The sequence below is a fragment of the Grammomys surdaster genome, unplaced genomic scaffold (assembly GCF_004785775.1).
Source record: "Grammomys surdaster isolate TR1022 unplaced genomic scaffold, NIH_TR_1.0 150, whole genome shotgun sequence".
Taxonomy (NCBI): domain Eukaryota; kingdom Metazoa; phylum Chordata; class Mammalia; order Rodentia; family Muridae; genus Grammomys; species Grammomys surdaster.
The window spans coordinates 19632445-19644904 of NW_021604608.1; the positions used below are offsets into that span (position 1 = coordinate 19632445).

A 12460-nucleotide genomic window follows, 5' to 3' on the forward strand; every position below is an offset into this window, starting at 1 on the left:
TTGTAAATTATATTTTATATAAAAGAACATAGGTAATTTAAATAATATATACAAGGTATACTGTGTTTATTAACAGAAAGGTGAGAAAAGGAACTAAGAGCAGTCTCTCTTTTTTTTTCCCGTTTTTCGAGACAGGGTTTCTCTGTGTAGCTCTGGCTGTCCTGGAACTCACTCTGTAGACCAGGCTGGCCTCGAACTCAGAAATCCGCCTGCCTCTGCCTCCCAAGTGCTGGGATTAAAGGCGTGCGCCACCACTGCCCAGCAAGAGCAGTCTTAAAATTACATCTATCTATTTGTTTTGTGTGTGTTATGTGTGTGTGTGTGTGTGCGTGCACACACACGTTTGTGAATGTCAGAGGATAATTTAAGGGATTCTGTTTTTTCCTTTCACCACATGGGTATGGGATCAAACTCTTCTAGAGTCACAGGAAGTACCGTTATCTACCAAGCTATTTCATTGGGTGATTTATTTATTTATTTATTTATTTACTAACAGCAGACAAGCAAGCAAACAAACAAACAAACAGGATCTCGCTATTCATTGCAGACTGGTCATGAACTCATAGTAATTTTCTTGCCCTCGTCTCCTGAAGGCTGAGATTGCAGGCAAGAAATATCATGTCTAATCGTCATGCTCTTTTTCAGTACAAAGATAGTATTTAGGTCCAACTTTATGATTCATAAAGCCAGCAGCATTGATTGCATACATTTCTTGCTCACTGAATCCATATCAGGATATTTTAATTACAAACACCTGGGTTTATAGTTAAGATTTACAATTATTTACTTATTCCCCACAAGGAGTGAGACTGTTTTATGTTCCCAGACCATTCTGTAAGAACATCTATTATAATCTTTAATCTCTCATTCATATTTAATTTATCAACTGTAATCCTTTTCAGAACAAGGGTAAAAAGTAAATAACCAAAATGCGTATTTTTATTCACGTTTAAGCCTACTCTTAGTATATGTCACAACTGTGTAACAACATAAATGCTGAAGACAGGAACCCAATGAGCTTTTCCCCTGAGATTCTGTAAGGATCCCGGCTTTCTTAAAAAAAGGGGGGGGGGGGGGTGTGTGGTGGTGCAGGGGGTAGAAGAAGACAGAAATCTACCTAGGAATTTACTTCTTTCAAATGAGATGATAAAACTACAAGTAAATTATTATCAGGTTTTGTTCCTATGCTCAGAGACGAAAGGAAGAAATGCATGCTCACAAAACATTTTGAATTCTTTCCATTTCTTAAGTAAAGAAACACACATTAAATAAAACGTATTTTATCTTGGTCATTTCCTACAGACAATCTCTCTGGCTCAGATCTGTTTTTTTTTTTTCTTTCCTTCCCCCTTTCTTCCCCCCTCACACACAAAATATATGTAATAAAATACAGATTTATGAAAGTTATTAAAGAAAATATAAATCCTGATTCACTAACCACACAAACGTCAGCTTGCTTGCATGAACAGGTCGGGCTGATCAACAATTCCAACTGAGACCTTAGTTTCTCATCATCACCAAGAACCTGGTTAAACTTCTTTACAAAATCTTGTGCTTTCCCAGGGTCAGGCAAATTCTCTATGAAATGAAGAAAATAAATGTTAGACAAAAAAGATAACTACATTATAACTGTCTTTAAGAGACTGGCAAGGGGCTGGAGAGATGGCTTAGCAGTGAAGAATGCTTCCTACTCTTGCAAAGGACCTATAGTACCCTGTCAGGCAATTTACAACTGCCTGTAACAACAGCTCCAGGGGGATCTGACATCTCTCGGCCCTGCAGGTACATGTACCTACACACAGACACACATGCTTACACATAATTAAAAATAAAAACAAAGTAAAACTAAAAAAATACATTAAAAAAGTAAATGAATATTGATGAGGCATTAATAGATAATCCGACAAATGGTACTCATAAACAAAATTAAGGATTATCTTTACCATTCTGATACCACAGTATCATTGGCTAAATCAATAACCTGTTTTGAGTGGTCTGGAGAGATGGTTCAGCGGGTAAGAGCACTTGTTGTTCTTGGAAAGGACCCAGGTTTGATTTCCTAGCACTTCATGTTGGCCTACAAGCATCTGTAAGTAACTCCAGTTCCAGGAAACTGGACAGGCAAACACATCATACATATGTACACGCAGGCAAAACATTCATACACATAAAATAAATATGAAAAGGCCTATTTTGATACTTATTACATGCTCATAAACACACTTACTTGCTATGGTCATCAGTTTCCCAAACATGGCAGAACAGTTAGCCTCCGACTAAAATTTAAAACATAAACAAAGAACTAGTCATTTGTATTAATAAATTTCTCTAAAAGAAATTAATACTCACATTGTACAATGTGTTCCTTAACTTTAAATAAATTCACCACAATCTCACTAAAAAATGATGAACCCTCCCACCTCTGTGTATGTGTGTCTGTGTGACAGAGAGAGAGAGACAGAGAGAGACAGAGACAAAAACAAATTGACAGAAGGCTAGCAAAGAACAATGGAAAGCAACAAATATTAAGATAAAAAGCAGGACAAGAGACAGCAGCAGGAGAGCACTGGAAAGCTCGGTAGCAAGGTGTGGCAGCGCATGCCTGTCATCTCATCTAAGGCAGGCGTATTGCTCGAAGCCAAAAATTCAGTCAGCTGGCTACATGACCAGCAAGGTGCTTTAAGCCCTCACTACCACGCCTGCCTGCTGTGGTAGACTGTGCCCTAAACTGTGAGCCAAAACACAACCTCCTCCCTTAAGTTCTTTGGATCTTGTCAGGTATTCTGTCACCATAGCAAGGAAAGTAACTAATACATATGACTAAAATCCCACCTAGCAAATGCTGAGAAAGGAAGGCTGTCGGGGAGTCTGTGGCTAACTTGGGTAACAGTGATTTCTAGACCAGCTTGAGCTAAAAAACCAATCAAACAAACAAGAAATGCTTAAGAAACTATCAAAAAAGGCAATTCAGCTCTGAAAACAGCTTTATTGACATTTGAAAATTAAAACACCTTGAAATACTTTAATTACATTGTTCTACAGAAAAATTAAACATTGATTTGCAATTTATGAAATAAAATAAAAATCATAAACCTACTGTAGGCTGTTTGTGTAAATCCAACAGCTCGCGCACGTGACTCCGAAGCATGTTCTGACACTTCCACATCTCATTGAGCGCTCTATATATAGGTATAGACATGAAAAGACACATGACTTAACAGCACTGCAAACTGTTCAACTCTTTGAAAGTTTTTGTTTGTTTGAGACAGGGTTTCTCTGTGTAGCCCTGGCTGTCCTGGAACTCACTTTGTAGACCAGGCTGGCCACTAACTCAGAAATCCGCCTGCCTCTGCCTCCCAAGAGCTGAGATTAGAGGCACTGGCCATCACCTGGTTTTATGAATCTCCTTATGTGTGCTATTTCCATATTCATACATGAAAATTTAAACAACAGATTATTAGAACTTTTGGAAGTTTAATATAAGGATTATCATAATAGGAATCAATTTTTTTTTGTAATGCTGGTAATAAAATCTGGAATTTTAAGCATATTAGGAGGGCACTGCATCACTGAGAAGGAATGTTTAAGTTCCAAAGAAGCAACGTAATCTTTCCATGGAGGTAAATATTTGACTAAAAGAATATTTAATCCTAAATAGGAGGAGCTAGAGAGTTCTGGTCTAATGAAAGATAAGATGTCCAAGTATACAAATACACGGGACAATGAAAGGTATGAAAGCCTGGCAGAGAGTTTAAGTGGGAGGCATATAGAAATTGGAGTACATCATAGATAAATAAACGACTAAGGATTACTGAATGCCAGAAAATCAGAGCTATGAAGGGTGCAGAATTCTTTTGAAGTCAGCAGGAAGCTTCCTCCCTAAGGACTAGCTTTCACGGTACCAGAAAGGGCTATATACAGTTCCAAGTGAAGGAAGCCACTAACAGCACTGCCCAGCTCTAGTGCTCAGGAACCACAACCAGCACGGCACAATAACCCCAAGGGAGTAACGTTTCACTCACACCTTGGTTGCTACCATTCTAAGTATCATTGCCTTGCAACAGGAGGGACAATCATGGTTGGTATTAGAAACCTAGCCAATACCCAGGGCTAGGCAATTATGAATCTTAGAGATGAACCTAACACCAATTTTGGGTTTTTTTTGGTTTTTCGAGACAGGGTTTCTCTGTGTAACCCTGGCTGTCCTGGAACTCACTCTGTAGACCAGGCTAGCCTCGAACTCTCGAACTCAGAAATCTGCCTGCCTCTGCCTCCCAAGTGCTGGGATTAAAGGCGTGTGCCACCACTGCCCGGCAACACCATTTATTAAACCAGTACAATTACTAATTATTTTTCATCAAAGAAGCTTCTCTTTACAACAGAAGAAAATAACAACAATCAAAATGCAAAGAACAAGTGACTCTGTGATAATCACCCCTAATTCACACAACTATAACACAGTGAAGTCAACTAAGACTTAGGGGCCCTCACAGAAGGGAGCAGACGACCAGAAAATCTTGTGAGACTATCTCTTAGAAAGGGAGGGAAATTTTACCTGATATACAGTAAAACTATACCTTAATTATTATGGATGGCTAATAAGACCTGAATAAGGACAGTATCAACAGACATGCTAACATGGAAGGAAAAAAAATCTCACAAGGCCCAAAACCTGGACAAAACTATATGCAACTAAGGAACTGCTGAGAGGGATAGTTTTTCCTAGGGATGAGCCCCTAAATTCATTATCTAACACAAAGTGGTTAGCCCTAAAACCATATACATATAAATAACACTAAAGAGACTCAGATATTCGTCTATTTAAGCACATATGTGCATGTGCACATACCACCCCCAATAAGAAGTAATTAAAAAGAGGCCATGAAGTCAAGAGGGAACAAGGAAGGTAAGATACATGAGAGGTTGTAGGGAGGAAAAGGAAGGAAATCATGTGATCATGATAAAAAAAATTGGTTTTGTTTTTGTTTAGTTTTTTGAGACATGGTCTCTCTACAGAACTATGGCTGTTCTGGAACTTGATATACAGATCAGGCTAGCCTTGAGCTCACAGATTCATCTAGCCTCCTGAGTGCTAGGACTAAAGGCATGTGCCATCAAGCCAGACATTCTAGTCCACCTTGTGTCTCTTCAGTCAAGATCTTGCACATCTAGGTTAGGATTAGACTCACTAAGTAGCCAAGTCATACCTGAAACTTTTTACTAACACCATTACCAAAAGTGTGTGTGAACATGGGATTGGAACACATTCAGACATCTATCACCTCACTTGTGTAGCAGGGTACAGCTGGCCTTGGTAGCTGGAGTTGCTGGTGAGCCAGCCCAAAGGCACATGAGTAGGAGAGCCATCTGACTGGCCAACTCAGATCAGACCCAGATCTAGGGCTTTGAGTAGGCCCACCACAACATCTACTAGATTAATGAATTGCTGGAGTGCATGAAGGGGCCAGTCCTACAGATCCAAAACTACAGGATCTTCATGACCCAGGGCAACAACAGGATATCTGAGAGGAGTGCCAGTGAAGATCCAGTATTGATAGAATAGCAGAAACTAGAGGCCTCATACCAGACCAATAAATTATTGCAATGAACATCTATCTGCAAATGTACAAGTATAAAAAAAGGGTACACAGTGGGCCACACTGTTACACATTACAGCTTCCACAAGATATTTTTTTGTTGTTGAAGAGGAGGTTGCAAGGGTAGAAGGCAGGTACTAGGAGTGGAGGAGATAAGTGGGATTGGGGTGCATGACATGAAATTCACAAAGATCCAATAAAAAGTTAATAAACAAACAAGCCCAGCTAGGAAATATATGAAGCATTGAAAAGTAACTTACTTTACAGCATTTGGATCCAAGCTAGCATATAAATAATATAAGCATTTCATTCTCTCTTCTGTTTCCAGGTTATGGGGAACAAGATACTGAGCAAAGATTTTCTCTACCAATAGTCTACGAACAAACACACAAAAACAATTATGCTATTTAATAGGTGAAATGAATTTAACCATTTTGTATAAAGTGGTTATATACACCAATAATTATGTCACCAATGGTGTGGTTTATTTCATTATATGTGATAAAACATTCGTCCTAGAATGCTTGAATGTTATCTCACAGTGTAGCAAGGTTGGCTTTGAATGCATGGAGCTCCTACTGCTTCAGACCTTCTTAGTGCTGAGATTATAGGTGTGAGCACTGGTCCTGCTTATTCTTTCTGTCAGTTTTGGGGTAGGGAGAGATTGGTGCAGTTTTTGTTTTGTCTTGTTTAGGAGACCAAGTCTCTCTCATGTACCCAAAGCTGGTCTCAAACTTGCTAATGTATACAACAAGCTTACCTTGAACCTCTGCTTGAGCCTCTAAAGTGCTGGGATTACAGGTGAGTACCAACACACCCTGCTTTCTTAAATGTCATTCTTAAATGCAAGTGATTGGCTGCCCCAACTAATCTTCTGCAGGCTGAAACTATAGATTTTAAGTTAGCACTACACAGAAAGCTATATAACACCAAGGATAGCTAATTCCCAAGAAGCCTAACAACTTCCTCTGACTGATTCAGCTCCTTTCCCACGCTGCATGTAGTAAAAATAGGAGGATTTCCCACCATTACTTCCTGAAAAAGTGCACATCTCACTTTTCTCCCCCAAAATTCCTATTATTCAGTATCGCTAGAATAAGAAGCACACAAGAGCTCTTCATTAACTTATAGATCTATGCAGTAATACAGAAGTCATCACTCTAATTCAACAAAACACTACAAAGTGTTTTACAAAAGCCAGAATAAAAAAAAAGAACCTTCCATTAACCAATTCAATACATATTTAGTGATGCATCAGTCAATTACTCTAATCCCACAAAACATTGCAAAATATTTTACAAAAAAAAAACCAGAAAACAAAACAAAAAAAACAAATATTGGCATGCTAAAAAACAGAATAATAAGTAGCGTTAAGAAAATGAGAACAATTTCTCTACTAGTTGTAACAGTATTGTTAAAATAAACAAACAAACAGACAGACAAAACCCAATGATAAGAGGGCTACCAAACAGTGGTTTACTCAGACACTGGGCATGAGTGCTCAACACTTAATACCTATGTACACGTGACAATCCCAGGAGTAAGGCATTATTGCTCCTCATTTTATGAAGCTGAAATACACATAAATAAAAATGACAAGAGACAAATCATTCTGCCTTACTCCCAAGTACATGTTTACTTCACTACTGTTATACTACTTTACAATCTTGCAAAGAATCATATATAAGTAAGTACCATATGTATGCAGAAAATTATTTCTATATTGAGAAATAAATGATGTAAAAACTAAATAGAAGTGTTTAAAAATGAACAAAATATTAGACTCACTTGTCATCAATGCTATTCTGGTAATAGATGTGCAGAAGTTTATCCTTTATCCAGCTGACTTTCTCTGCAGCTTCCTTTCCTGCTTCACCATGGAGACAGTATTTCTTATAGAGCTGAGCCAGACCCATCATGGCTTCTTTTCTTACGCGCCACTAGAAAATATAGCACTTATGAGAGGGGCAAGACATCAAAACTCTATTCAAACCTACAACCTGTAAAGGCTGCACTGGGCTGTGCAGTAGTTACTGTGTGCATGCATGGCAGCACCTTGATCTTCTCATAAGCAGCTTTGCCAAACTGCTTTACTCACCATTTTCACCTATCTGGTAAGACAGCAGATTACTGTATACACTTTTCAGTGCCATACTGCTAAATGACCTACCAACTTTTTAGTTCCACTTAAACAAAACATACTACAGATTTCATTCAGTTCAATTCTTTAAATAGATATTGACATGAATAAAAGATACAAATGAAAATTATAAAGTATATAATTGGCTTTGTACAGAAAAAGGCTACAGTGCTTTAGTTAATTATATACTGTTCACTATACTATGAATAATAACAAAGTTCAGTACCAAGAATTCTGGAAAAACAAAGTTGGTGAGAACCTTTTCGTATATCTTAGGTAAACTTCCTTACTTTGCAGACTTAAAAATAATGAGACTGGTGAGTTGGTCCAGCAAGTAAAGGCACTTGCTGCCAAACCTGGTGACCCACATCAAATTCAATCCTAGGACCTACACGGAATCTTCAGACTTTACATGCACACATATACATACACACACACTCACACACACACCAATAATGAGGAATAAAATTCTACAATGAAAATGTCATTCAGTCTCGAAAAACCAAAAAAAAAAAAAAAAAAATGTCATTCAGGCCCTGGGAATATAGCTCGATTAGAAGAATGCCTGCCTGCCTAGCACGCACAGAACCCTAACCTGGATGCCCAGCATTGCACACATGGAATTCCAACACCTAGGGAATACAGACAGGAGAATCAGAAGTTCTAGGTCACCTTTATCTATGATAGTAAGTTGGAAGCTAGCCTGAGCTATAGAAGACCCAGTCTATATTTATGTACCTATATGAGTGTTTCATCTGCATATACATCTGAACAACAGAAAAAAGGTATCAGATTCCAGAGGGCTGTAGTTATAGACAGTTTGGGAGCTGCCATGCAGGTGCTGGAAACTGAACGCAGAACTTCTGGAAGAGCAACCAATGCTCTTAAACACTGAACCATCTCTCCAGCCCGGAGACACTGTCAAAAAAAAAGAAAAAGAAAAGAAAAAGAAAAAAAAAAACCCCGGGGGGGGGGGGTGAGGGGGACTAGTAGTGAATACCTTTAATTCCAATATTCAGGGGACAGAGGCAGACTAGCGCCTGTAGGTTTGAAGCCAGCCTAGTCAACAGGAAGTTCCAGGCCAGACAGGGACATGAGGAAGACCATGTCTCAAAAACAAACAAACAAAAAACCAAAAGAAAAAAAAAAGGAGAAATGTTTGTCTTGAAAAGGGGGAAAGAGCCACAGCTGGGCAGTGGTGGCGCATGCCTTTAATCCCAGCACTTGGGAGGCAGAGGCAGGCGGATTTCGGATTTCTGAGTTTGAGGCCAGCCTGATCTACAGAGTGAGTTCCAGGACAGCCAGGGCTACACAGAGAAACCCTGTCTCCAAAAAAACCAAAAAAAAAAAAAAAAAAAAAAAGAGGTTAAGAATAAAAGTCAGTACTTTCTTTAAAGTTTTTGAATCATTTTTTAGCCTACTCAGTGTGTAGAATGAAACTCAGAAAAATGTGAACAATGAAATCTAAGATTAGCTACTGCGCGTCCCTGTGCGGGGGGCTGAGGGCCGCGGTTGCAGCCGGCATGGGGCTGAGCGACGGCCGCAAGCCCCGAGCGCTCCGGTTGGACCGAGGCGCTGCAGGCCGCTGTGGCCGAGCTGCGCGTCGGAGCCATGGTGGCGGTCCCAACTGACAAGCTGTATGGTCTGGCCTGTTCGGCGAGCTGCTTGGCAGCCCTGAGCTGCGTGTATCGCCTCAAAAGGCCACAGTGAGGCGAAGCCGCTGGGCCGTGTGCCTGGGCCGCGTGGCCGACTTACAGGTATTGTCAGGTGAGACAGGTGAGAGTACCTAGGGAGCTCCTGGAAGACCTGCTCCCAGGACCTGTGACCCTGGTGATGGAACGCTCAGAGGAGCTCAACAAAGACCTGAATCCCTTTACTCCTCTTGTTGGCATCCGGGTTCCTGACCATGCCTTTGGAGGACCACTTGCACTCACTAGTGCCAACCTCAGCTCCCAGGCCAGTTCTCTGAGTGTTGAGGAGTTCCAGGACCTCTGGCCTCATTTGTCCCTTGTCATTGATGGGGGACTAATTGGGGATATTCAGAGCCCTGAGTGTTGCCTCTACTGTGGTTGACTTGTCTGTTCCTCGAAAGTTTGGCATTATCCGCCCAGGCTGTGCACTGGAAAACACTACAGCCATCCTCCAGCAGAAATATGGGCTGCTCCCTTCACAGGGGTCCTGTTCATAAAACTTGGGAGGACCCAAGGACCATGCTGGATACTATGTGTCTGCTACTGGTTGGCAAAGCCTCATTGGTGAAGTTCCTGGAGCTGTATCTGTAGCCTAGCTTTATGGCAGCATCCTTGGCTCTGAATCCGGTAGGCCAGTCAGAAGCTGCAGGGTTGAGCCTTGCACCCAGGGGAAGGTTATATTTACTCTGTAGATTCACATGTCAACCATGAATTAAATGGAGGGAAGAACATTCTAGAGTGGCCTTATTATTTTAAATGCCCCTTCTCAAACCTCCCCCCTTTAAGTTAAGTAACTTGTACAAAATTAGAATGCATTAAGAGCTGTTTTCTGGGAAGAGTGACGTGTGCTGTCAAACTAGTTGGAAGCACTAATGCAGTCTAGAAGCCTTAAGACCAATGCAGCAAAGCTTTCTGGGTACAGGGGAGTGGTCATTTGGGGAAAATTATTCTAGGAGTCCCACGTAAAATAATACTGAAAAATAAAATCTTGACTCTTTTCAGCCAGTGACTTTCTTATTTATTGATATAGTTCTGTTTAATTTATTTAGCTTCATTGTTTATGCAGAAGCCTTTTATCCTTGTTCATATGTCTATCAAGTATTTACATAATTATTTTGGGCTATTTGAACTTTTTTTGGTTATTAAATATTGCTTCTACAAACAAAAAAAAAAAAGAAAGAAATCTAAGATTAAACTCTGTATCTCTATCTTCCAGAATAGAAAAGTTAAAATACTACAAAAAACTAAATAAATAGACCAAAATGCTGAACTAAAAATATATAATAAATGATATGAACACACCATGCAGGCAAAAAAATAATATATTCACCTTTTTTTTTTTTAAACTGTGAGATAAGTATTAATAAGTGCAGGGTTTTCCTCAAACCATCCATTGCCTTAACAGGCAATATCAAGTTCAAAGGGAAGAGTAGATTTGGTAATTCAAACTCATCACTACATGGGAGTTTAAATTGAGACAAAAACCAAAAAACACCTCAGAAATTTTAATTACTGACACTGTTAAACAAGTTTGTAGTGCCCTTTTCTTTTTTCAGCACCTGCCACATAACTATTTTAAAAATAAGAAAATAAAGAACATCTCTGACAGTATGTCAAAACATACGGGTAAACCCTAAAGTTACACCAATACCATGCATTTCTAGGGAATAGTAGTTTTTCAACAATGTCAAATGAACAAGTAAAGCAATTGCTGTTAGAAACAAGTTGGGCTCAGGGCTGGAGAGATGACTTAGGGGTTAAGAGCACTGGCTGCGCTTCCAGAGCCCACAGAGCAACTCACACTGTAACTCCACTGCTGAGGGACCAGGACCCTTACATATACAAACATGTAGGCAAAATACCAATGCACATTAAAAAAAAAAAAAAAAAAAAAAAAAAGGTCTGGTTCTTTTGCTTAAGGCTGATTCACCTCTCCTTTAGTAATTACTATAAGGGTTCAAAACATTACCTTTCCTTATCAACTCATGTTTCTAACTGTATCCAGTGACAGAAACAGCAAAATAAGGTAACTAGCCACAAAGCCATTTCAGTCCTTAGCTGAAGCAAACATTATAGAAACAGTACTTTCTTAAAAAGTATGATATTCTTTTAACTGAATGTATGATAGATCCAGCTAAGTAAATATACATAACCAATGATTGCCTTTTACAAACTAAAATGTGCAGGGAAAAAGAAAATCAAACTATTTCATCTACCTATTTTTCTTTATATAGAAATGCAATAAGAAAAATCTACTCCCAAAATAAGAAAAAAGATTGATAATCCAACATTTTTATTCATAAACTAAAGAGTATGTATATGGAGGCAGGCAGATCTCTGTGAGTCTGCAGCCAGCCTGTTCTACAAAGTAAGTTAAAGGACAGCCAGAGCTAAGTGTGTGTGCCTGAAACATAATAACATAAATGTTCTACATTTAGTGTTATTCTGGTATCCACCAGCTGCAACTGCTATTACATAATAATACCAGACTTGCACAACAATTTCAACATAGAAAGTTAGGAAGAACAAAGCCCCGAGATCTTACCCGTTTATCCAGTGTCCTTTCCCTGACAAAGCCAAGTAACTGATCATTTACTAAGGCAAGGTCTCTTTTGGCAGCTGTTATTATAGTAACAATGACATCATGACGAATGGCTTCTTCAGGATCATGTGACCTAACTTTCAAATATTCTGTAATTGAAAAAGAAGAATTAAGCTAAATGTTAATTATATAAATCGTCATGATTCTGAATGACTAAAAAAAAAAACCCAAAAGCTTTAAGTTTTGTCCATATCAATATTTATAAATTATAGGACAAATTAAAATCATCTATAAGACAGCAGTAAGTACATCTTACTACTCATAAAACTATGCTTATATAAAAAAACTATGCTTATTACTTCAGAGCATATCTAAATAAATAATGTATTTTGGTGGAAGGTTAAATGACAACATAGTTTTACAGTCTTAAAAACTTAAAGAGGCTCTTCCTAAAGCTGTAGCCTGACTATGGTATCCATTCCCTAACAGG

General features: G+C 39.0%; 1 protein-coding gene and 1 pseudogene across 2 annotated transcripts in view; one reads left to right on the top strand and one right to left on the bottom strand.

Annotated features, from left to right (window-relative positions):
• Pds5a (PDS5 cohesin associated factor A) overlaps positions 1–12460 on the bottom strand; it is a 99823-nt gene that overhangs the window by 41448 nt on the left and 45915 nt on the right. For both annotated transcript variants that reach the window (XM_028765198.1, XM_028765197.1), the window contains exons 11-16: positions 11974–12119; positions 7386–7537; positions 5858–5971; positions 3098–3179; positions 2228–2276; positions 1439–1578 (exon numbers count right to left, since the gene is read on the bottom strand). In XM_028765198.1, the coding sequence (XP_028621031.1) occupies positions 1439–1578; positions 2228–2276; positions 3098–3179; positions 5858–5971; positions 7386–7537; positions 11974–12119 (683 nt within the window). The remainder of the gene's footprint in view (positions 1–1438; positions 1579–2227; positions 2277–3097; positions 3180–5857; positions 5972–7385; positions 7538–11973; positions 12120–12460) is intronic.
• On the top strand, positions 7940–9925 carry LOC114619366 (annotated as a pseudogene).